Source organism: Lates calcarifer, linkage group LG9 (genome assembly GCF_001640805.2).
Source record: "Lates calcarifer isolate ASB-BC8 linkage group LG9, TLL_Latcal_v3, whole genome shotgun sequence".
Lineage (NCBI taxonomy): Eukaryota > Metazoa > Chordata > Actinopteri > Centropomidae > Lates > Lates calcarifer.
In genome coordinates, this window is record NC_066841.1 from 19,567,019 (window position 1) to 19,594,190 (window position 27,172).

The window sequence follows — 27,172 nt, forward strand, 5'->3', positions numbered from 1 at the left end:
AGGCTTATGCCCCTCTCACCAGCACACTGGGATATATAATCTCCCTAGCAAGTTCTGGGTCTACCCCGGGGTCTTCTCCTGGTGCGACGTGCCTGCAAAATGGAAGGCACCCAGGCGTCCTGATCAGGTGCCCAAACCATCTCAACTGGCTCCTTTTGGCTCAAAAGAGCAGCGGCTCTACTCCCGGCTCCCTCTGGATGTCTGGGCTCCTGCATTACTACTGATACCGCACCAATCTGCCTGTCAATCTCCCACACCATCCTTCCATCACTCATGAAGAAGCTCCTGAGATATTTGAACTCACTTGGGGCAACAACTCTCCTCCGACCCAGAGAGAAAAACCCACCCATTTTCCAGCAGAGAACCATGGCCTCAGGCTTGGAGGTGCTGATTCTCATCCCAACTCAAAATAAAAGCAAATGTCCAATGATAATTATTATGTCATATGAGACTTTTTTTTTCTGGTTTCCAACAACAGTCTGCAATCTAATTATGAATATTTACCTCTATCACAGGTATCATTTACCTCCTGAACTGTTTTGGATGTCTTGTTTTTCTTTCTTTGCAGTCAGAACGTCTCAGACAACCAGCTTTCTCTGAAACTGAGCCGAAACAGGATGCAGCTGATAATCTAATTTCAGCCAGTCATTTTAACGTCAGTTTCATTTTTGTTTCCCCTGAATACAAACATCCCTCAGCTGCATTTGTGGGCAAGTTCTGCACACACACACACACACACACACATACACACACACACACACACACACAAACTCCACTCTTTTACTAAAAGAATTTATCTTTAATTCAATTTCAAAATGATTCTCATCAAGCAGTAAAAGTCTGTTCTAAGTAAATTTGTGTCAATGTCCAAACACATTTTTGTTTTTATTCTAAAGATGTTATAATATCAGAAAGCTATTAGAGAGAAAAGAACAATCAAGATAATAAACCAAAGTGGTCATTTTCAATTTTGGGTCATTGAAATGGCAGAATAGTAGACATACTTGGCAGAATTCCTGCTCTCGTTTTTGTTAAATCAAGGCAAAAATGCTCCCTCTCTGTCTCTCTCAAAAATACAACCCACTGAGCACAAACAGCAGAGATGTCAGACCCTGAAATTGAGTACAATTACTATTTATTAACATCATTCAGCCTTACCACTCTAGTTTTCTTTGTCTGTTGTATTGTTACTGTTAATGACTATTTTAAATTTCTGTCATTGTCACTATGGTAATAAAAATAACTAATAATTCCTAAATATTGCAGATATGCAGCCAGCACATATAAGAGACACACATCTGGCAGCATATCTGAAAAGAACACACAATAGTACCTGCATTCCAGATTATACAACAAGTAGTTCCGACCGAGCAATCTGATTGGTCCACAAGACATTTAGAATGTGCTCAAATCAGCATGACAGCACACCTTACTCATCACTAAAAATATTACTCCGCCATATAGATTTTACTTTGTTGGTAATAGTTGTGTGATCACACAACTATTAGGGTGTCCTTTAATGTCATTTGAGCAAAGCGCGTCGGCTTTCTCCATCAGCTGTGCCGGCGACACAAAATTCATGTAAAAGTTTGCGGTTGCAGAAGCTACATCTGTGTGAGTAAATAAATGCAGCGTCTTTGTTATAACGTGGTTGATAAAAGTAACATTTATTTGTGCAGTAGGCTGTTGATTTAGTTCGGTAAAGTCCGAGACCTCGATAAAGCATTAACGTCAGCTCAGAGTTCACTCATCTGGGACTAGAAAATCATTTCTGTTGCTAGGTCGTTACTAAGGGTCTGATTATTTGCCGTAGTGGTGAACTCGGTTCCATTGCACGTAGGAGTCCACTGACGTGACTGATTGTGTTCCAGTTAATAGTCACCATGACGGGAAAAACACTCGCTAAAACCTTTTAATTTTGAAAGCAAATTGCTCCTCAACGTGAACAGATTTTTGATTATACATTTTGCTTTGTTGTATAGTTGTATAGTCGCAATATTAAACTCGAGGGTGTGCTTTAACGTTATTTGAGCACGACAGTGATGCGGCCCGCAAGCATCACACCCTCTCGGTTAATATTGCTTAATTACACCTCACTGAAGAGCTACTAGTTTAGGTCTTTCACCAAAGAAAATCGTGTTCTTAAATATGACTCTTAAATGTAATTACCAAACGTAAATTAAACTTCATAATAAAAAAACTAAACTTTTCAAAATGTAAACTGCTCTGAATCTAAGCTTTCCCAAACCAGAACTCTTCTACGTTCAGCCTCTTGGTTCTTCCACGTGTAAAATGAGGATTCACTGTTTCCTCCTGTCCTAAACCATCTTTGCAAATTATTATTTTTTTCTTCTCTTCCTCTTTTTTTGTATCAACTAATCACTTTGTCTGGTCGGCAGTGTCCGTCAGGTTGGCAGGCAGCAGATGGAGGTTGACATCTCAGCATGGAGGAAAGAGACGAACTGTCAGACAGTTTATTCTGCAGCCTTCGTCCTCCGCTAACAACCAGCTCAACACAGGCCTCATTCATCCGCCTCATCAGTCGGCAGACGGCAACTTGTCAGTCTCGATATGGAGGAGACAGTAGAACCAAACAGAGTGCAGTAGAACTCCTAAAGGCTGTTCTGAAGCAGAATGTGGCCCGAAACCTTTCAAAAACTCTGTTGTTTAAAAACTACCCAGAGGAAGCCAAAAATGGAGCTCAAGTAAAACTTGAGTTACTATATAAACACAAGGGCAAGAGTCACCAGTTAACCTGCATGTCTTTGGACTGTGGGAGGAAGCTGGAGCACCTGGAGAGAACCCACACAGGCACAGAGAGAACATGCAAACTCCAGGTGAATATATACATGTATTAATGGTTGTGATGAAATGTCACATCATCATCATCTCCTGTTTGGATATAACCTGCTACAGTTACACCATGACAATATTCCCAGTCTGTATCCAATGAAGTGTGCTCACAAAATTTCCATGTGAATACTGAATTCTGTGGCTCAGGAGGTAGAGCAGGTCGCCCACTAATCGGAAGGTCAGCTGGTTTGATTCCCGGCTCCTCCCGGGCAAGATACTGAAGATACTGAGCCCCTGTTGTTTGTAACATCGGTGTGTGAATGTGCTAGAGCGCTTTGTAGTAGTGCAAGTGCTGTGTGAATGTGCTAGCGCTGTGTGAATGGGTGAATGTGACACACGACTAGCAAAGCGCTATATAAGTACAGTCCATTTACCATATAGTCTATTAAGAACATAAAGTAAAGACATTGGTTTATTTGCTTGTTGTTGCCAATAGATAATGATAACAACAAACAAATAAATCTGCAATACTAATGCATGGACCATGTAAATATAAAGAGTAATAACATGTATACTGTTCTTAACCTTTGATCATTCCAGCACAGATGGTCCCAAGTCACAGTTTCCACCACTGACACCCACAAATCAGGTCTGAATCCAACATATCCAGAGCTATCCAATCAGCTGAAGATAAAAAGATGAGGTACAGAGGTACTCAAATCAGTCTTACTGGAAGTGTCTGATTTCACACAACTCATTCAGCTGCGAAATGACAATGATCAACAAGTCTCTAAAGACTCTGCAGCTGATTGAAAATGCTACAGCACGATTACTGACAGGAACTAGGAAAAGAGACCATATTTTTTCCTGTGTTAGCCTCTCTACATTGGCTCCGAGTCATATTCCAGAGTAGAATTCAAAATCCTCCTTCTCACCTACAAAGCCCTTAATGGTCAGGCTCCATCTTACCTTAAAGATCTCATAGTCCCCTACAATCCCACTAGGCCACTGCGCTCCCAGAATGCTGGCTTACTGGTGGTTCCCAGAGTTTCCAAGAGTAGAATGGGAGGCAGAGCCTTCAGTTATCATGGCTCCTCTACTGTGGAACCTTCTCCCAGTCTCAGTCCGGGAGGCAGAAACACCCTGTGTACCTTTAAGAGTCGGCTTAAAACTTTCCTCTTTGATCAAGCTTATAGTTAGGGGTTGGCTCAGGCTTAACCCTATGTTGCTATAGGCTTAGACTGCCGGGAGATTTCCCATGATGCACTGAGCTTCTCTCTTTCTCTCTCTCTCTCTCTCTCCACAGCACAGATTCACATCCCATAAATACACGTTACTAACTCAATATCTCCCCTTTCCACTAGTCTGATCTGTGATGACAAGTCTCCTGCTGCTCCTACAACTCCACTCAACACCTGCTGCTATAAATTACCTGCACTGCTATTAGTTTTATTGCTACATTAGCAGTTAATACTTTAATTATCACTACTATCATTACTGCTACTGTATTATTGGTATCACCTTACATTTTTTACATGGAACCCGTTATGCTATGTTCTTCTCTCGCTATTCTCTACCCCCCTCCCCCCCCCCCTTCCCCCCTTTTCTCTCTCTCTCTCAACCCAACCGGTCGAAGCAGATGGCCGCCCACCCTGAGTCTGGTTCTGCTCGAGGTTCCTGCCTGTTAAAAGGAAGTTTCTCCTTGCCACTGTCGCCTGGTACTTGCTCATGGTGGGAACTGTTGGGTCTCTCTCTGTAAATACCACATTTTAAAGAGTGTGGTCTATGGTCCGCTTTATGAAAAACGCCTTGAGATGATTTTTGTTGTGATTCGACACTAAATAAATAAAACTGAATTGAATTGAACTCTATGGTTCAAACATTATATCAGTCACAGTGGAGTAGTGGCAGCATGATGTATACGGCATTAAACTTATTTGCATTAACACAACAGGAACACTTTGTTTTCTCTCTCACACACTCTGTCAGCTCAGTGTCAGCATGGTTGTCAGATGTACTGGCCTCAGACCAGTTTGCTGGACTCTGTAAAGGCAAACTTTGTCAGTGGAAAAAGGACAAAAAGTGTGGATGCGGATGTTTTGTCTCATCTGAATCTCCTGCTGAAATTTCATGAGTCATGAGTACAGTTGTGGTAGTATAACAGAGCAGCACTTATGGAATGTGGAATGTATTGCATGATTAATGTATCCAGATAGCAAAAGCAAAAATAACAGTAATGATTTATAATGAGTTCTCCTGACATCTACTAAAGTAGGTGTAACTCTGACAAATATAATTTATTAAAATGTTTCTTGTTTCCAGGTCAGATGCACTCCAGATGAAACTACTGCGGGTCAGCTAGCAGAAACGTTACTCGAGAGCTTGCAGATTATCTCAGAAATCAGTTATTAATTTTTTTTCCCTGCACAGCCTCAAATTACCCTGGTAAACCTACTGCATTACTTCATTCAATTCTTTTTATTCTTACAACTCTTCTCTCCCACTCTCACCCCAGCCCTGTGTGCACACACATATCAGCCAATTAACAAGAAAAAGCCTGTGTGACTAGATACACTTCCATAGAAAAATACAACTACATCCAATTAGCAGCTTTTTTTATCAAAAGAAATTACATAAAATGGATATATGCATTTTTAACATTGTTAACATCCTTACTTAAGAACATCTCACAACACAGTAAAAAACGTGTGACCGTACTCCTTTTATCCATTTATCACAGACCATGATTTATTTATGGATATTCTTAACTGGGCCACAAAACAGTTAAAATCATGTAACAGAGCAATGCAAGCAGTTACTATCCACCTCTGCCAGTTACTATTAAGATGATGCCAGAGCTAGGGAATGGAAGTTGATGCTGAGACAGAAATTAGCTGCTAGAGTCTCAGAGCTATACTGACTTCTCTGAATTGAGCTTCTGAGGCCATAATACAGAAACTTGTGGAACCTTAATTGTTTGGGTTGGTAACCATGGTAATTAGGGTTAGGACCTGATTTAGGAAAAAAAGTCACTACAGTTCCTGAGTGCTATGTTCCTGATAGGAAAATCTGATTGGTTAAATGATCCACGAGGCAACATTGGATGTGGATCATTGCCATTCATTTTGAATTACCGGGCCTGCCCTGTTGATTCTGAAGGCCCCAAGGCAGATTTCTGTCAACTTGGCAACATGGGGCTAAATGTGATTGCATAAAAGCTCTAACATATACAAACTGTATTGGAAGTAGACGGTGACACAGGAGTGAAACTTTCACTCCCATCCCACTCCCACAAACATAATCCCATCCCAATCCCAAGTCAAATTAGAAAAAAAAATCCAGATCCCAGAACAATCACTCTCATCCCATCCCGTTCCCGTGTCATGTGTTTTGGGCACAGTCTGTCGGTTCTGTAAGGCTGTCTTCCCTGAATCTTCCTACTCTATTATTGCAGGGTTACCAACTTTGGGTAACTGGCTGGAGTGAGACTGTGATGCCATGGGCTTAATCACATGTATGTGCACTAAATCATGGGCACATATTTGTACTCAATTCACCATCATGGTTTTAAAAAGTATGCAGGTGCTACCACTTGAAAGGAGCAGGACCTTAGGTCAAAGATTTAAGGATATAGCCTGACCCTAGGACTTCCACCTGGGCAAATACTCACAATTTCTCTACATTAGACAAACACTGACCCAATAAAGGACACAAAGGTCCATCCACACACTCTCTGGTCTATGAGGAAGAGATAATTAATTAGCTAATTGAACAAGTGTAGACATTGACTTAACATATTACATACAAATCATAACAAATTACCATTCTCACTCCTGCTGCCACTGTCCCTATCCCTGCTGGTCCCTCATCTCTTTCTCTCTGTAAAGTATCTCAATGAACCTATCAGCTGGAATAACAAACTTTTTAAGTTATTCTTGAAAATATTCATAGTACCTAGAAAAAACTGAGTACCATTGCAGCATGCATACATAATAACTATCATGTTCATGGCTTTAAATATTTCCCAGGATTATAAATGAAAAACAAACATTTCAGTCAGACTGACCTCATGAGGCCTTAAGTACTTAATTCTCCTTTTTTATTTGCATCACATGGTGTTGCCTAATAGTTTGTTCATCATCAGGTAAAAGAGCAAAAATACTAATTAATCAGAAACTTTATAATAATTCTTGTACTTATTTAAAGTATATTTATACCCTGATTTTGTTAATTGGAAATTATTTCTGGTGTTGCTCTTCTATGTGATCATTATTGTTTTCACCTCATTGAATATGACTCTTGGAGTCTAACTGCAGTAACCTACAGGTATCAGCAGGTTAATTCTTTTCATAACATATTAAGCACTTTATTTATGAGGCAAAGCTGTTGCTTGTAATTAACAGCTTTGCCTCTTTCATATGTGAAGACTCACTTCAATCGAAGAAAATCCACCATTAGAGGTTGAGATCTGAGACACTGTGAAATGAAGCTTAGCAGAAGTTCAGTCAGGAAGCCATACCATCCATCCATTATTTATACATCTTATCCGTTAAGGATTGCGGGGTTGCTGGAGCCTATCTCCGGGGGGGTACACCCTGTACAGATCGCCAGTCCATCGCAGGGCCAACACACACAGACAAACAACCATTCACACCTAAGACAACCCACAAGGAGAACATGCAAACTCCCCACAGAAAGGCCCTAGGCTCGAACCGGAGCTCGAACCCGTAATCTTTATGCAGGCGACAGTGCTAACCACTGTACTACCGTGCTGCCCCTGCACATACCATCTGAACAGTCTCCCACTTTCTCTGAGCTACACCTGCTTATTTTGTTTTCATCCAGTCACAACCTGACCTGCGTGACATCAAGCCAATCACGTGTAAGCTGTGAAAGTTTAGAATGTTCTCTCTCTCTCTCTCTGCTGTCGTTTCAGCACCACGGTTTTGAGCGACCCGCCTCCACCCCTTCACCACCTCAGCTGCAAATTCCTGGCTATCTTCTATCTACCCCTGATCAGACGATGATGATAATCAGCTGAAGCAGTTCTGTAGGAAGACTGGTCCAAAATTCCTTCTGAACATTGTGCAGGTCTGATCCACAGCTACTGGAAGCTCTTGTTTGAGGTTATTGCAGCCAAAGGAGGTTGAGTTGGTTATTAAATCCATGGGTTCACTTACTTTTTCCACCTGCACTGTGGGTGCTTAAGGTGTGTGTTGTGTGTTATTAGCTTAGGCATATTGTTGTCTGTACTTGTGACTCAGGTGAAGGTCAGATCACCTGTTATGAACCAGATCATTCTGATGAGCTCACAGTTTTTCTTGTCACTGCATGTGTACAACATTTATCTTTCTCTCTCCTGATGACATTCAATGATGAACCCTATTAATTCTAAAGACCCTTTGACTTTCCTCCAGCACCACCGAGGACTAGCAGGACTACACATAATCTACTACTACTACTACTACTACACACACACACACACACACACACACAAATACATATTTTCTTTTGTATCAAAACTTTATTTATCAAACAAAAAGAATGCACCATTGAAATAACATTTCTATAAAAAAGGACCATGGGACTGTTCTACAGTGCATTACAAAACCAGCAATTGTATACAACATTGTGGATAGAAACTTCGCTTTACTTCATCTGAGATACATCATCATCATCGTCATCATCATCATCATCATCGTCATCATCATCATCATCATCTTTTCTTCCCTTCACTCAAATGAACAAAATGTACACTAAAATATTGCAGTCACTTAGCTAATTTGGTTATAATGACTCTAGGATTTGACTTTTTTTTTTTTTTTAAAGGATCAAGTCAAACTGTATTTATTCTGAGCTGTCCATCTGTCGGCCCCTCTGTCGAACAATGATGTTCTGGAAATGAAGTAATTGTCTGTGTGTGAGGAGATAAGGGCCGTTTTAATTTGGCCCTTTTCACCCCGATGAGATGAGGTCCAAATCATTTTTTATTTTTTTCTGCACCATTATTTTCTTTTTGTTAGTCGTCGACCCGAAACTGTCTGTACTGGAACTGACAGAGTCAATTTCACACCAACAGCAGGACACTTTCAAAGTCAGCACATCCCTGACCAACTTCACTTCGTCTCTTTTTTTCCTCTCTTTTTTTATTTTCTTGAGCGTGTAATTTGTCCCTTTTTTGATCATCAGTGGTTCCCACACAGGAGTAAAGCGCCCAAAGAAAGAAGTTAATGAAGTCGAGTTTCCCTTTGAAATGCGGGAGCCTGAGTCTCCCCGGTTTCCACCTTATCAGGTCTGGTTGCTGTTTCTGAGTTTCACACAGTCACCACAGGACAAATTCACAAGGACTAGGGTCTTTACAGATAGAGGACGAGGTGTTTTTTAAAGGACCATCCTGGTGTGTGTCTTCAGGTTTTAGCCCATTAACTACAAATCATATTCACTATTCTTTCTTGTGGAGCATTTTCCAATAGCATCAGTTTTTACAATGATTACGTTCCTTCCACGCAGCCATTTTTTGCCACAGATAAGTTGTCATCATGTGGTAAGGCAGTTGAGAGTAGGGATTATTTTTAATAAACTCTTTATGGTGGTGGAAATTAAGGATGCTCAGGTGGCCTTTTTTCAACAAACAAACAAATAAACAAACACCATGTCTGGAATCCACATGGACTTACAATATTAGATTATTGCAGATAAAAGATATTGGTAACATACTGCCACAGATAAGTAACAATACGTTTATAACACTTGTGCATACAAGTTTGTTTTTAACTGTAAATGTCCCAGTCAGTACATTTGTTTACATAATTCTTAAACAACCAAATTGTAGGGACCCTTAATAATACACTGGCCAATATATCTTTTTTTTAGTATCAGATTCTTTAAACTCTATCATGTAGAAAATTTACCACTGGTTGGGCTCTAGTGCCGACATATGTTTTTGTTTATTTGTTTGTATGTGTCCTTGTCAGACGACAAATAATGAAAGGTGGACAATATAGAAAGGACAATGTGAATTTTTCCAGTTAAAAAATTATTTCTGATGTTGGAGCGTCCCTGAACACACCAAAGCAGTTCACTAAACAGTCACTGCTCTTAATCGCATCACCTTAAATAAAACTGAAAGACTGACTGATGGATCTTGAACAAGATTCTACTGAAATGAATCACACCTCAGTTCCACCCAGGATCTGCCCTGGATTTCCTGGCTCCAGGTGGTGGTTGATGTGTCTAACACAAAACTGGCTTCAAAACATCAACAGACCGTAGGGTTATGTCTGTCATTATGTACAGGTTATAGATGACTGCATAGATGAGGAACAATCTACAGATTAGAGACTAAAAATGAATATAAAGTGGTGGTGACTGTGTGTCCTCAGGTAGACCCAGTATGGTGGTGAACAATACATATGTGATCTAAATGTTTCATCAAGAGATATAAATAATTTTTCTACAATATTATTAAAAAAATACTGAAACCCTTTAAGGCTATAAACTAAAAGAAAAACAAAACTTCTGAACGGTGCTTCAGTCCTCTTTTCATTTTGTTCTTTGCTAAACTAAATTTACATCTGCAGAAATATCATCACAAGGTTATAAATAATAGTTTGAAAGAGCACTCGAAATAAAGTAATAATAATAATAATAATAATAATAATAATAATGATAATAATATATTAAATTTGATTATAAAAAGTTACTACTACTCTAATGGTACTGTACATTGTAAAAAAGCAGGTTTCTGTAATGATGCTCTGCTGCAGCAATGCGTCTCTCCACAGTAAAACACACATGTACAAAAACAAACAAACAAAAAACAAAACAAAACAAAAAAATAAAATAAAAAATCAAAACCCAAAAACCCTAATATCTGACTGGAGATGAGAAGTTTGGTTCAGGATTCAGTGTTTAAAGTTTAAGTAAAGGAACATTTGGGATTCACAGTTGAGAAAATGGAACTGTTTAATATTGTTGTGTTTTGTGGTGATAATTTCATTTTGGGAGGATGATTGTTATTGTTTCTGATCTGGGATCAGAACCACACCAGTATTTTGGGACTTTTTGATAGATTCACTTCCCTTCACACAGCCATTGATTTCAGTTATTTCTGTGAAAATTGAGACTGAGCTCATCATTAGTCAACATGTCTGCATTCATTCTCTGCGATGTTATGCTGCTGTTGTTACTGTCCCACCAGTGACACAGATACAACCTCCTGCATGTCTGCACAGAAACAAGAATCCAATTCTGTTCCAGTGGGTTTTCAGTGAAGAAGCAGATCAATATCAATTGCTCATTATTACTTGTATTAGTTTATTATTAGTTTATTATTTTTGGGCAATCAGCCAAATTCTATTCCCTGCCATTGCAAAAAAAAAAAAAAAAAAAAAAAAAAATAAATAAAACTAACAAGCAATGATATGTGGTAATACACCATCTGCTTCCAACACAAATCAACTTCTATTGCCAATAAATTGACAAATTCTATAAAATCCTGAAAACAAAAAAAAAAAACAAAACAACAAAAAAAAAAAAGAAATGATCTCACTCAATGACTCAATGACTTGTTGAGATGGATATGTTTGTGTTGTGAGAGTCAGTGAGTGAGTCAGTTGGGGATTTAGCATCTGGATCAGAGACATTTTGACAGACACCCTGGCTGTTTTGCGTGATATTTCAGGTGCAGGACGGTCCCTGTCATCACTAGATTTAGCACATCTGATGTGTCTGTTTGTCAGACAGCTGCTGAAACGCCGCATCTGTGCCACTGAAGTAACAGAACCAGTTCTCTTTTAAGTCTCTCTGTTTAAAAGGGACATGGTGCTTTTGGGAAAAGCCCTCAGCTAAGCAGAACGTCTCGTCTGTTCCCTGTGTGTCGACTGTGCAGGAGGAACAAATTAACATAACACAGAGCACATTTTAACATTTCACAAAGACTTCAAATAAAGTGACTAAATACAGAGAAAGAAAAATAATGCTGTGGTGAAAAGTAAAGGCACATAGACCGTCTTATTTATCTTAATGGCAACTAAAACTCTGAAGGGCAAATGAATCATGATAAATGAACACAGAGAATTTCTTCAGGTATTTAGACAAATAAAGAATGGGAAGATCATGTGTATTTTAATCATGTCTGTCTTGATGAGTGACTTGGAATTAACGTAATCAGTCACTCATAAATGTCTAAACTCAGATCATCGGGATCCTTGAAGTGAGCAAGGGAAATGCCATCCAATAACAGATTTAATCAGCCAATGAAATGTGACTGCATTGCATGAAAATGTTTCTAGACATGGCCTACACCTGACTTCTCACTGCAACAGTCGTCAAATGTCTCACATAAACACAGAAATGAAGCTTAGCGAAAGTTCAATCAGGGAGACTGTCTATCTGCACTGGGCTGCTGACTCTCAACTGCTTCCTGTTATCTCTAAGCCCCACCCACTAATTCTGTTTTCATCCAATTACAACCGTCGCTCATCTAGAGCCAATCACCTGTAAGTCGTATCAGTTTAAAATGTTCTCTCTCTCTGCTGTCATTTCAGCATCGCGACGTTGTACGACCCACCTCCTCCCCTTCACCACCTCAACTGTGGATGCCTGGCCACGTTTAATCTACCCCTGATCAGAAGTCCCCTCACAGAAAGCCGCCCCAACCTCAGGCCTCATTCCTCCCCCATGTCTCTTTCTCTCTGTGTCTTTCTAAACCCAACTGGTCGAGGCAGATGGCCGCCCACTCTGAGTCCGGTTCTGCTCGAGGTTTCTGCCTCTTAAAAGGAAGTTTTTCCTTGCCACTGTCGCCTAGTGCTTGCTCATAGTGGGAATTGTTGGGTCTCTCACGCAATAGCATAAGAGACAATCTATGCTCTATACGAAAAGTGCCACGAGATAACTTTGTTCATGCTATAAATACTTGTCCTGACTAAGCCTTACTCACCATCACCGCCACCAGGTCTAGGCTCCAGGGGGGTAGTTTCCTATATCGGAAGCACCACTTAAAATCTGAATGCTTCCCATGGGGATCTACTTCCTGCTGGGGTCTAAGCGCCAAAACTCTGTTTCTCCCGTGCACAATAAAATTCTATTCTAATCCAGATTTGTGCACGTTTTTCTCTAAGTCTCTCCTGATTGAACTAAGAGGACCATACTGGTGGTGTTCCCTGTTTTAGCTCACCTAAAACCCTGCTGGTCATTTTGAAGATCCTCCATCATTTTTTAGATTGATTTCCTTCCTTTCAGGCTGCCACTCCTCTCAGTTCTTTTTTGTGAAAATCAATTTTGCAGAGACTTGGATGTAAAAAGTCTGTGTGGTTTCAAATTTTTGGACCTGGTCCTGTTCAGTGTGAGTTAATGTGTGTTTCCCTCCACCATTGTGTTAATGTTATTTGAATATTATAAATTTGGCACTACCCTGGTGGCAAACATTCTTCAGTCAGGTGCCATAAAACCATAGTGAAAGAGCTTCAGTCAAACCTCAAACAGAAACCAAGTGGAAAACAAAGAAAATATGACATTTCTGTTTGTTTTATGTATTCAATAGAGGAAGGTTACAGTCTCCTCAGCCATCCACACACATCACCTGCTGGTATTTTGATCTCTTGGGTGAAGTGGAAAGCTTCAGTGGACGCTTCATGTACATCATGATTTATTCACTAAGTCTCTTTCCATTGCACTTTGTTGCGTTTTATTTTTGTCGATACACAAACTTTTCCACCTTCCCAACTTTTTGAATTTCCTGTGTTTCCACACATTTGTATTCACAAATGAGTTCATCTGCAACAGTTTTCAAAACAGTTCCAAGCTGTCCACTGTAGACATATAACATAGACTAAAATTGAGTTGACCAGTTTTTGACTGTGATGGATAATCTATCTGCAGCAAGTTTTACGAAGATTGAAATAGAGACAGAATTTCAGTTTCACTTCATTATTCAGTCTGACACTGTGTTAATGTTTGCCATTACGTGCACTGTTTGGTCTAATCAGTCAGTAGTATATGTGTCATGTTGACCTAAGGTCTATTTAAGACTTTTCATGTCTCTGGGTTGTTTTACCACATCTTTTACAGTTGTGTCGATCTCGTCTAACACTGACCTTTTCTTTCCTAATCCTGTCTACAAGACTAAGAAAAAATTGATATGTGTGTGGTGATCCAGAGGTTTGCAAGTCTCTGCAGTTTGATTTATATAGAATTGAACAACACATGTGACAACACACACGAGTGAATGAACCGAAGGAGTGTCTGCCTGGAAGGACAGACCTCAATCGAAGGACCAATGGTTGATTTGGAAAATGATGAGCCGTACTGATATTTAATGTAATTCATATTTAACAAGCACAAGTGTGGAAAACCCCACGTATGATCATCCAGCTCTAATAATTCCCTCTGCTTTCATCTTTCTTTCCCATTTTGACACTGAAAAGACAAAATCTCTCGTGTCAACAGCCCATTTAATTTAGCATTTACTGTTAAAATCAGATTTCCTTTCTCTAAATCAAATTTCAGTCTCGCCCTGCAGTGTTTGATCGTTCCATCTGTCTGCAGCTGTGCTCCGTGTTCTGAAGGAGGAGGAGAAGAGCGACTCAGAGCAGAATGAAAGCACTTGGCTAAGGCTGGATGTATCTCCCAGAACAGGCTGATGAGTTTGATCCCCACACCGCCTGCCTGCCTGCATTCGTTCACCTTTCATCCCCGCACTCGTTCTGCAGAGACGTTACCTTTCCATCCACCCTGTCCCTGGGACTTTTCCCCGCCGCTGTAACAGCCCAACGAGCGTGAGCTTGAATCATAATATTTGAAACAGCGTTATAATGAATTCCCGGCCTCATTCCTCTGTGCCCTAGCTCACACATACAAACTACCTCTGAAGATCAAGTCACCTTCCTCTGCCTCTCCTCTCTCTGTTTCCCCCAAGCTTTTTCCTTTCATCACAGAGAGATAAAGGTCTGTAAATTACAATATGGTGACTGGGGTGATGCAGTCAAATATGGAACATACTGATGGCCTGTTTTTTTTTTTTCTCCTAGGCTGATTAATGAATAATTTGTCTTTTTAAGTTCCTGACTTTCTGCACACTCCAAAAAATATCCATCTTCATAAGTCGTTTGGTCACATACTCATATACCTCCAAATGAGAATTCTCCTCATAACAATGGAGGTAATTCTTCTTATTCCCACTTATTCAGGAAATTTGTAAAAATAAGGGCTGATATTTTGAAAAATGGATTACTGTAGTAGTATAAAAAATTGGCAGATCACGTCAATAATCTGAGTACACAATTTTATGGCTCAAAAACCCATGAACTTTAGATTTTTTTACAGAGTGCAGTGGTCAAATTCCGTTTCTCTTGAGGAGCAGCAAAAGCTCTCACAAAGAGTGACAAAGAAAGATCCTGACCTCCCTTACAAACCCATTTAATCTCACACTAAATCTCAATTCTTTCCTGCTGTTGATATAAATCTAGTTGTTTTAAAGAACTGAGATGTGGATGCTCTCTGCGTCCACACCTTGACCTGACCTCAGACCACACCTCAAAACCAAAATCCTATAGATTTGATTCCCTCATTCCAATTTTTACAGACTGCTCAAAATAAAACAACAAATGGCACAAAGAGTTCTCTACATACCAGCTGATGGCTGAACAGTCAAATTAAACTGTGTTTAACTGTGGCTTGTATGTTATCAATTTTCACAGTGGTTCATGACTGTATTTAAAGTAGTTCTCTGTGGAAATGTTTTTAAAAACCAGATTTGAAGAAAAAAAAACAAAAAAAAAACAACACTTCTGACAGGATAGAGAATGTAAAAATATACTTTGTGGAATATGTATTATTTGCGTAATTGTTTTTGTTTTGTTTTTCCTTATTTTCATATAAAAATGGAGCCACCTGGAGTAAACTCAAAGTGAAGCTGGCGGTTTTGCAATTTTCCCATGTGCGCAATCAAGGTTGACAGAGGTACATGTGTGTTTATCTCAAGAAAAATAAATATGGATTCATCAAAAGCAGGCCCAAATACAACACACTCACCTTCAGTCAAACACATACTGAAACTGCAAAGTGGAAAAAATAAAGGGACCATTCTTATAATCAATAATAATAATAATAATAATAATAATCCTGATTAATCATGTTGCTGTAACACCTCCTTCACAATTGACTATTCCATCACAGTAATGCCAAAGTTTCATTCATTTGACAGGAGTAACATGGTGCACGGCTGTTTGTTATAGTTTATGTAAACAGAATCCAACTATAGTTGCTGTTGATATACAGTATATGTTAGACCCAGTTGTTTCAATATCCTGACTTCATGATATTTTTCAAATCAAGATAGCAAACTGTTTTCTTAAGAAAACAAGATGACGTTTTTGTGATTTTAAAACTGAAGCCTGATTAAGAGATAGTTATCTGTCTCATGATGATGACTTCATTATCTCTTTCCCAAAATAACATACTGTGTTTTGATGGCTCTCATAACCATTTTGTCTTTTGTCTTGTTGTCTGTCTTTTGTGAACACATCAACAGGTGCAGCCAAAATAAACACTGTATTCGCTTTAGTACGCTTTAGTCCTCCAACCAGCAGGGGGAGAGCATGCACTGAAATGTGATGTACATACAGTGCAATGTGGTAAATTGTGAACGAGGTGTTAAGACTGAATTTGAACATGTTACTCAAAAGGACCAATCACTGCATTTCATCCAAAGCCAACTTTCATTTGTCCAGGATGGGATGGGTTCTACCAATCCAAATCCAGATTTTAGCTTTTGTTCCATACAAATCATCAGCTTTTCACTGACTTCCAAACAATGTTGGACTTAGACAGACTGTAACAAGGAGCAAAAACAAATAAAGTTACAATAAGCTTTCCAAGATGAAAATTTGGCAACAACACAAGTCCTTATAGGTAAAGACTGTAGTTCGTCTTGGTTAGGGCGAGTAAAGGCTTGGTCGAGAGCAGCAACAGACTGTGGGAGTCTATAGAGGGTTCTATACAGTCCTTTAAGAGTAGCGTAAGTTGGATCCAGATTCAGATGATTCAGACCAGTTTAGTGGGTTCTCACACTTTTTTTCTGTCCGGCCAAAATCCTATCTTTTTTCCCCCTTCTTTTTTTTTAACCTCGGGATCCAGAGGCAGAAGGGTTGCAAGGGTTATGGGTGATGGTTGATTCAGGTGAAATCCAAACTGTCTTGTTCAGGAGAAGAAAAAAGAGAAATATTGAGGAAAAATGGCCAAGAAATGCCCGAGAGTATCACCTCGCATCACCACGCCAGGCATCCTTGGTTCCAGGTGAAAAGTTTTGGAGTTTTGGTGAAACTTTGGTGGCCGAGGATGTGTTCTCTGTTTCTTGCTTCAGAATCTGGTAGCATTTTCAAACCATATACACATCCTTTAACTGCACAAAATTGAAGTAACCCTTCCCCCCACCCCCCCAAAAAAGGAGAACAAAGGAATACTTTCAACAGTAATCATGAAAAATAAGTGAGGTATGGTCACAGTAACTGAGTTGTGGAGAACTCAGCGGAGGAGGATGCTAATAAATACCACGAAGAAGAGAAACAGGAGGGTTCTTATAACCTTGTCTTCTTTTTTTGTGATAATCCTTTCCTCCTGTTTCATGTTGAGGCGCTAGGCATTGGGTTTTTCTATTTTTGTGTTTGAGGTTGAAGGGTCTATAGGGGTTTCAGTTTGAACTCCTAAATAAGCCCCTCAACCCTTGTCCTGTTCTTGGAGTTGATGCTGTGCTGCTGTAGTGTTTATCCTCTGTTTAATAACCTTCTGTCCAATCCCGGTCCCAAAAAGTAGAGACTAGCCAAGACCAGTAGAAACTCAACCCAGCACAGAGGGAGGTTCCACAGAGGCATCTTCAAACCCAGATTGACCTATTGCCACCCTTAGTGAATGGACAGCAGGTAACATCAAGGCTTGAAGAAGGGATCCAGACTGGACCATGGCTGAGGACTGGGCCGGGCTGGGGTCAGAGGTTAGAAGGCGGATCCGGTAATGGCATTGAGCTGCTTCATCAGTCCTTCCAGACTGGCCATCTGCTCCGACAGGTCATCCTGCTCATAAACCTGGAAGACAGAAAGTAGAGGTTTCATAGGCTGTAAACTTTACAAAAACCTGCTTGAATATTGTGTGGGATGCTGCACCCTAAACCTGAATTAATATCATTCTAAGAGGCCCTGCTTCAAACCTCATGTTGTCAGCTGAAGAAGCCTTTTTTTCCTTGCATCCCAGAGCAACACAGGAATACAGTCTGCCCAACTATGAACCTAGACCTTGTCTTAACATGAACTCACCTAACCCTAATGGAAATATAGAAGAGTGATGAACAGTCTACTTGCTGCCACAATGCTCTTAGCTTCAATGGCGAATGCGAGAGAAAATGGCTGAACTACTTGTAAACCAAACTCTGGTAGTGTTAGCTCGACTTCTGTCTCATATGACTGGCCCTCCAACTGACAGTTTAGCAGCTGTGCAGGAGAGATGCTCCATGGTGCATTAGGATTTTATTATGATGAGATGAGAAGAATACAGATGTTTTCTCATCATTTGACCTGCCAATCATATCACTGTCACCTCATGGCTTCACATCAGTTTACCATTTAACAGAGTCAAACTTTTTGTAGAATAATAACATGGGTCAGCACAGTTGGCCCTGCTGTTAGTATGCAGTGGAAATGCACACAATCTGGCAATGATAAGACTAAAACTTGCGGTACCTAACCAGTGGAGAGGACATAAATCACATAGTTTTCATTGCTCCCTACCACCTCCCTGGTCATACATTCCATTTTTTTGTGTTCCTCCTCTCACTCATTCATTCATTATTGTGCAAGTCAACTTGCATAGACTAGAAAGTTGATGCAGATACCTAATCCATCACAATGAACGTCATGTCTGTTTTTATTTCTGTCAGAGTTCAGTTATTGTTGCCTGGCAGTGGAGTGCAGACTTTTAAATCTGCACTTATAACTGAATAAAATAAAAGGTGACTTTATGTTGACTGTGATGGATTATCTCTCAGCAGCAAGTTTTAAGTCTCTGCAAGCTGACTTGAAGTGAAACCAATGGCTGCCTGAGGGAAGGAAATCAAAGTAAAAAGCTGGAAACTAACCAACAGAAATGCAAAGTTCACATGATTTCAAGTTAATGGGCAAAATCAAGTATAAAACCAGTGATAACGTACATGTTCACAAACTGTGTCACATCAGGTCAGATAACAGTAGGCCTCGGAGTTAACCACATCAAATATGTTGGAGTTGTTGCTGTCACTGGTCTGCAGGCATTTCAAAGGACAGGACACACTCGCAGTGTGAACGGCTGCACTTTAATCCTGCAGATACTCTGTGATCACTGTGTAATGGCATGTTTGGTCCAGCTATACAAACTGTCACCTCTGAGTGGGCCGGCTTTAGTGCCTCCATCTGTGTGTTTGTGAATGTGTGCGCGAGTGAAACAGTCAAGTGCACATCTCTCAGTGTGTTATATTGAGCGTGGCCTTCATGCAGAGTTTGTCCTTGCAGTTGGAAAAAACTATTCAATATTCTCCTCAGTGCTGTGGAAAACCAATAAAGGCATACATATTTCTCACACTTAAACCTCAGGGTTTGTGTCAAAGCACAAAACCTTCTATGTGTACTTGTAGTGCATTAGTGATGTATATGGTCATTGTACAAATCTTTCATTATAATACAATGATCCGGCTTAACTAACACTCCAGAGAACAAGTATTTTCTAAGGCACTGCCACTGGGTGCAGCTGCTGTGGAAATGTTCTTGAAGTTAAAGATAGACTGGATCAACTAGAAAATACACAGTAATTAGTATAATCTGAATCACTCAACAGTGCACTTTACAAATTGTTTTTTGTGTTTAATCATTTGTGTGGGAATCAAATCATTACTGTAGAATTCAATAAGCTACATTTGTTTTGAAAAACAGCAATGTTTTTAAAATGTACATTTACTCACTATCCATAATTGTTTAGAGAGAAAAAAAGATTTGAGCATGATGGCTGCAGTTAAGGATTATTTTCATTACCAGTTAACTTGCTGATTATTTTATCACTTAATCACTTGTAAAATTACAGAAAATAATGGAAAACACCCAGCTCAATTTCCTCTTAATGTTTTGTAAATGTCTTTTAAATGGTCTCGTTGCCTTTCTTGTCCCACCAAACACTCCAAAACCTAAAGATAACTAGTTAAATATCACATGTGACAGAGACCAATGTTGTTTCCTCTCCATTGACCATATTGATTAACTCAATAGCTGTCTTTGAAATTAAGTTTAATGAGTAGAATTTCCTATTTTGTACACAAAAAAAAATAGTTTAAACCTGTTCATATTGAAGGGTTGAGATAATATTTTGTATTTTGTAAGAATTTGTAAAAATTGTTATTATGTGCTAAAAATTAGACAATGTAAATGTTTGATCATATCATGTAAAATAATCTGTGTGGTCTGTGGTATATAGTCCTGAAAGCCATTTTAGAACAGTATTGTGTCTCCATCCAGAGAGGCCTGAGAGAGACCTGCTGATCCAGATTTGAAAATCAGATATCAGTCTGGTCCAGTTAAAGCTTTTAAGCTGACCAGAAAGTCATGTTGGATCAACTTTCGACTGGTTTCTGCCTCAGGACAACTGAACTCCCCCTCCAGTCATATATAGATTTTTATATCGTCTCCATTTAAACCACCAGTGGGGCCCAATCACAGCAGGATGCCAACAAACATCCTGAATCAACCAACAGCAGCCTGTTTAACAGCTGGAAAGGCAGTGGGAGGTCCACCACTTTGGTGCAGACTGAAATATCACTACTATTTTATGGAGAATGTTAGCATGCTGACTTTAACATTTAGCTGCTGTGTCCAGCCTTACAGAGCTGTTAAGATGGCCACAGACCTTTAGTCTTGTTAATACTTGTGAACAATGTTCCCTCTAAGCTGCGCCCCTGCGCAATCGCGCACTGCTCCCGCTTTCTCCGCGCACAGCAAAACTATGTAGCGCATAAAATTACAGTGTGTAACAGTGTGCACGTCTGATGTTGCTCACAGTGGTCCAAGGAATTCTCAGGGAGTTTGTGTGTATGCTCAGACATATGAAAAATTAGGGGGAACATTGCTTGTGAACAGTGTTGGGCATGTTACTTGAAAACCATAATTATTACTTACATTTTACTCATTACACATAATTCATTGAAAAAGTAATTGCATTACTTTTGTCAACTGAACTAAATATGGTACATGCATCCAGAAGGTCCTCCAGTACTGTCCCACCAAATATGTTGAAAATACAATAATGCTTCACTTAATAATACTTTTGGCTTCTACTGATGCAAAGTCGGAGTCTTTGAAAACATTTGTATCTAGTTTTGAACTCTTGTGTTCCTTTTCAACAGGTGACATAAATCTCTCTTAAATGACAAATAACACCCGTAAGGTTGTCATTAATCTGTGTAATGCCCACAGAATGTGATCTTTTGACCTCCCACTTTCCGATCTGAGCGAGACCATAAAAGCTCATCCAGAAGCCACACGCTGCCAGGTAGTTTCCACTTTCCACGGACAAAAAGGCTTCTATAAAAATCATAAAAGTGTATAAAGAACCGCATGAAACCCTAGTGACCTCCTGATCTGGTTTGTTGACCCATTTCAGCAGAGTTTCTCTGAGTCTGTAAACGCTTCATTGATGGGATAAAACGCCTGTTGATGTTCTGTGTTTCTTGCTGATATCCTGTTATCTCTGTCGGCCTGCTGACCTGGATTTACACTCCTCTATAATCAGACAGAGATTGATCCCAACACAGCGGAGTGAGCAGAGTTTCACACTGACCCAGAGTAATCTAAAAAAAAAAAAAAAAAAAAAAACTGTGTTTACATGTCTCAAGCCTTCTGTCCACATATTCCATCTTTTTCCTTATAATTTTGCCACTGAACCGCCAAGGTGATAAACTGTTAAATCTCCTCTATTACTGAGAAATCAGGGAGACTAGGTGGAGACAGACATGTTATGTCTTATTTAAGAAATAACTGAATACACAGGAGGAGGAGGAGTAAAGGCTCAAAATGCAGAATAACAGCAGTCAGCAGGAAAACCTGGTTCTGAACAAGAACTTGTTCTAAATTTGTGATAATATGAAGTCAATTGCACAAGCTCTTAATTAGCCTACTCACTTAATTAAAACAGGATGCATCACACAAACTAATTCTGACCAAAGTAGATAGCAGCCAAAGCTAACATAATCTGGTCTATGATAATATACACCGATCAGCCAACATTAAAACCACTTGCATTATATTGCATAGGTCCCCTTTGTGTTGCTAAAACAGGTCTACAACGATGTTAAATTAGGTGGCATGTATCAAAGTATCATCCAGATGAATATCAGACCCCATGGTTTCCCAGCAGAACTTTGTATTGTAAAGAGATGATTAATGTTATTCACTTCACCTGTCAGTGGTTTTAATGTTATGGCTGATGGCTGATTGGTGTAAGTTTTGAATTAGAGACCAGCCATCCCTCTGCTCAGCAGTTAAACTTAAGTCAATATTTTAATGTCAAGAATATTATTATTCTTTTGAGTGACTTTGCTGCTGTTTTGTTATTTAAAATATAAATAAATGTTAATTCTGTTCTTAATTATTTTTGTTTCACAGTAATAGAAAATAACAGATAAACATGACTTTGAGTATCAGGTAAACATACGGACCATGCAAGTGAGGAAGATAATAATGAGGCTCAGAAAAAAGTAAAAAGCTATCAGAGAGATATTGAAGGGAGTTAGTTTGCCAAAATCAACAAATTTTAAAAAGCAGCAGCACTCAGGAAACAAGTTAATATACTGAGCACATGCACACTGTCTTTGCATGGTGAAGAAAAACCTCTTTATAATTGCACTGTTTCCTTGTCAAAGATCAAGAGAGGACTTCATGACCATAACCTCAGAGGATTCATCACAAGATGCACCTGGTAAGTCTCAAAAAGCTGGGTTACAGTCCACAAAAAAAAAAATACAAAAAGAAAGAGAAGAAAGAGTTCTGGAACAGTTCTATGGACTGATGAAACAAAAACCAACCTCTGTCAACATGATGGTAAGAGGAAAGTGCAGAGAAAAAAGGAACAGCTCATGACCCATAGCCACCACCTCATCTGTCAAAAATGGTGCTGGTTCTGTTATGGTTTTGGACATGAATTGTTGTCAGTGGAACTGGCACATCAGCATTTATTGATGATATCACTGCTGATGAAAGCAATAGGGTGAATACAGGGGTGTACAGGAGCATTCTGTGAGCTCAGATTCAGTCTAATGTATCACAACCCACTGGACAAAATTTCATCATCCAGCAGGACAACAATCCTAAACATACAGTCAAAGCAACCAAAGAGCTTTTCAGTGAAAACCAGATTAAAGACAAAGTGACCCCACAACAAACAAGAGCTGCAGTAAAGGCCTGGGAGAACATCACCAAAGTGTATGCTGAGGTTTATGAGTCCAAGTCTTCAGGCAGTGATTAACTGCAAAGGATTTTCCACTAAACATTAAATATAATGATTTTTTTTTTTTTTTTCACTTCACGTGTACCTGTCCAGTTACTTCTGAACCCTACTGTGTTGAAAGGCCTGTATCTCCCATACAGTTATAGTGATGTAAACCTTCTCAACCTAGGCTCTCTTTGGCACTTCAAGGACAGAGCCCGATGGCCATAAAATTATGGTCTGGCAGGGAAAGTCAGCAGGGGCTGAAAGGAGGAACAGTGGAACACAAATATATTAAACTGAAGTAGCAGGCATGAGGTTATTAGTTAACCTGTTACATGACAGAAAAAGTAATTGTACTTGGTCTAGTCCTGATTTCAATCAGATGCAGAAAATACCACTACTATCACCAACTATAGTAATGGCAGCAACGAAACATGAAATAGATAGACATTTAGCTACCATCTCAGTGAATTCATAATAACTAGTGTGTTCTGTGACCTCCCTTCACTGTCATAAGGTCTAACCTTCATAACTCTGCTCTCAGACTGAGTGACAGAATAAAGAGTCTGAGGACATTGGTGGTGTTTGGGGTTAAAGGTCAGCTGATGTATTTTGTACGTGTGTCAGCAGAGAAAGAGAAAGAGAAAGATAGACAGAGAGAGAAAAGATGTATAAAGACAAACACTTTTTCACTTTATAACTCAAAGCCCATGAAAAGACAGTGTGTATTAGAGTCTGATGAATCTTACTCCTCTGTGCCATAGAGCTCCATTGTTGTCCAAAAAATACACAACGGTGAGCTACACTGTTGCACTGGGTGACATGTTCCTACATACTGTCCTGCTGCTCCAAATACTGACCAGAACACCAAATGAGGATTAATCCGCAGCTGAAAATAGTCCCCAGCGAAGAACTATTTCTTCTTATTTGAAACATTTGATTAAAAACTACAGTGCCCATCTGTTTTAAGAAATAACTAAACCTTTTTCTTTCTTTCTTTCTTTTTTAATGAAACATGATATTTATTTATTAGGAACTAATTTGCCTGAGAGGAACATGGGAAGGAAGTCTGAAATTTTATCCATATCACACCCCCCCACTGTTCTACTTTATAATGTGTCATTGGTGTAACAACATAATAAAAGCACTACTGTAGTGTACTTTACTCCCAGTGTGTGTCGCAGTCTATTAACTAGCTGTGTGTGTGTGTGTGTGTGTGTGTGTATGTGTGATGGATAGGCCAGGGGGCTGATGGGAAAAGACCAGATCAATTACAGAGATAGAGCAGCAGATGAAGAGAAAGACCTGCTGACCTTTAACACTCTCTCTCTCCGCTCTACCATCCTTCTATCTCATTTTCTCCACTCCTTATCATTCCATTGCTTTTCTCCAAATTTTCTTTGTCTCTCCTCCTCTCATCCTCTGCGTCTGTCTCCTTCCCTCCTTCTTTCCTCTCTCCTCTTTTCTCTCTCCTCCCCCTATTGCGTCTAGCTTCTCCTTGTTCATCCCTCCTGAAGTATCCCTGTCCTCCGTTGTGATGGCCTCTCCTTTCCTCTTCGTGTCCACATCACCTCCTTTTCTCTCCTGTTTTTCTCCATCCTCTTTCCTCCATCCATCCTCCAGAAGCACCCTCTCTCTCCTCCCGTTGCAGGGTGACACCTCCTGCTCATTTACCCTTTCCTCCCGTCTTCCTCCCTCACACCTCTCCTCTCCTGCTCATCTCATCTCCTTTTCCCCTCCTCTGTCTTCTTCCCTCCCTCCCTCCTTCATTTCCTGTCTTCTTCTCCTTTCTCCCTCCCTGTCTGTCCCTCCTGAAGAATCCCTCTCTTCCCGTTGCCGTGGCGACACCTCCTCCCGTCCTATTGTCATTGAGTCACATATGAATATTTAACAAGTCCTGACGTCCAGCATCCCTCCACATCATCTTCTGTCGTTTATCTCTCTGCCTGTCCTCCTCCGCTTTCCCCTCCCACCTCTCCTTTCCTCTCTCCTCTCCATCTATTTCTCCCCCCTCTTCACTCTTACACTCTCCTTGTTTTTCCCTCCATTTACCAATTCTCCACCCTCATGTCCTCCTCTCACTTACTCTCTCCTTTCCTTTTCCCATTTTCCATTCTCCACCTCCCCTTCCTCACCCTGTCTGCCAACCCCCCGGCCTCATCTTTGTCTCTCATCTCCCTCCTTCAATCCTTCTTGTCCTCCTTTCCTTCTTCCTCTTTCTAGTACACCCCCTGCTTCCCCCGCTCCTCTTTTTATCATCTGTTTCCATTTCTCTTCCCTTCTCCCCCTCTTTCGTACCTTCTCTTTCCTATTCCTTTTTGTCTCCTTCATTTTCCATTTTGTCTTTACCCCTTCTCCTCCTCCTTTTATACTTCATCAACTCTCTTCTTCGTCCTATTCTACCTCCTGTCTCCCCCCACCTGTACATCACCCTCTTTTTTTCTAGACTCTATACTCTCTCTCTCTCTTTTCTGCCTTATTCCTCTCTCACTGCCTCCTCTTCTTTTCTTTCTCCCTTTCTCTTCTGCCTTTCTACCTCTCATCAGTTTCAGTCACTAATGAACCTCTGTTTTATTCTACAGCTGAAAGGCCACCTACACACCGGAGGGAAGAAAACAGGTGTAGTGACAAAGCTGTGCAGGTGTGTGTGAGTGTGAGTGTTGTGGTGTGTGGTGTGTGTGTGGGTGTGTGTCTTCCTCCCACCTCTCTGCCTCTCTGCCTCTCTCCCCTCAGACAGTCTGTTCTACCCTCCAACTACTTTTCTCTCTATTTTTTTCTCCAGTCTGTATTTTCTAAATCTGTTTCTTGAAATTTAAGGACAGTTTTACTACGACTCCTGTTACTACATCTGACATCTGCTACACTACAGAGCTACAACTACAGACTCCAGCTGTGTCCTCCAGTTCAATTTGAATATTTTGGCTGGGCTGGTATATTTGAAAATATCAGCCCATCATATCACAGTATTAGTGTATGTGTTGGTAAGCAACAAGAAATGCCAGTGCAGAAATATATTTCTATAAAGATATAGAAGACCAATGGCAAAAGCACTCCCCAATGGCAGGAGCCTCACCCAGCAGTACAATGCTCCAACCACACTGGAAAACTTCTCACAAATGGCCCTAGGAACACGACAAAGAGCCCAAGGTGTTGACCTGGCCCACAAACTCCCCAGATTCCAATCTGGGTGCTTGGTCTACAGCAATGTTGAGGTGGGTGGTACATGTCAAATTACCATCTAGATGAAAACCAGAACTCAGCAGAACATTCTATTGAAACGAGATGATCAGTATTATTCACTTCACCTGTCAATGGTTTTAATGTAATGGCTCATCAGTGCATATAGATATGCTTACGATCATTTTTGAAACAGTATCACCAATACATAGTTTATCCACTAAACAATACTGACCAGTTTTCTTTTATACTGTAAAATTGATTTGCAAGACTCTATCTTGCTCTTAATTCTTTAATAACCAAATCTGAGGGATCTTTAAAATGTCACAGGTGTAATATGTGAGCACTATACCATACAATACTATAGTATTTTTTCTTTTCAAATTTTCATTTGAATTAAGTCTTGCAGGGGAAAACTATCCCCTTCTCCACAAGAAAAAACTTGAACTTGAAAAGTCAAGTAAACAGTATTTCAATACAGTATATTACTGAAGACAGGACAGCAGAAACTGAAGAGAGAAACTGATTGAACTGAAAAAAATAAGAATCATAAAATCAAAAAATATTTAAAAATTCCATCAGCTGCTTTGACAAAACTATTGTCAGTAATAGTCTCTGAGTCTGCATTTTACACAAATCCAAAGCCTAGTCAAGATACAGAAGTTGTGTATTTATCCCTGCTCACATACCACTGCAGATTTCTCTGATT

At 39.9% G+C, this 27,172-nt stretch overlaps 1 protein-coding gene across 1 annotated transcript in view; it reads right to left on the minus strand.

Moving 5' to 3' along the window:
- Positions 1 to 11,208: 11,208 nt before the first annotated feature.
- Positions 11,209 to 27,172, minus strand: part of dcc (DCC netrin 1 receptor) — a 239,746-nt gene continuing 223,782 nt past the window's right edge. The window contains 1 exon segment of the mRNA XM_051072616.1: positions 11,209 to 17,873. Coding sequence (XP_050928573.1) covers positions 17,784 to 17,873 — 90 coding nt within the window. The 3' untranslated portion in view covers positions 11,209 to 17,783.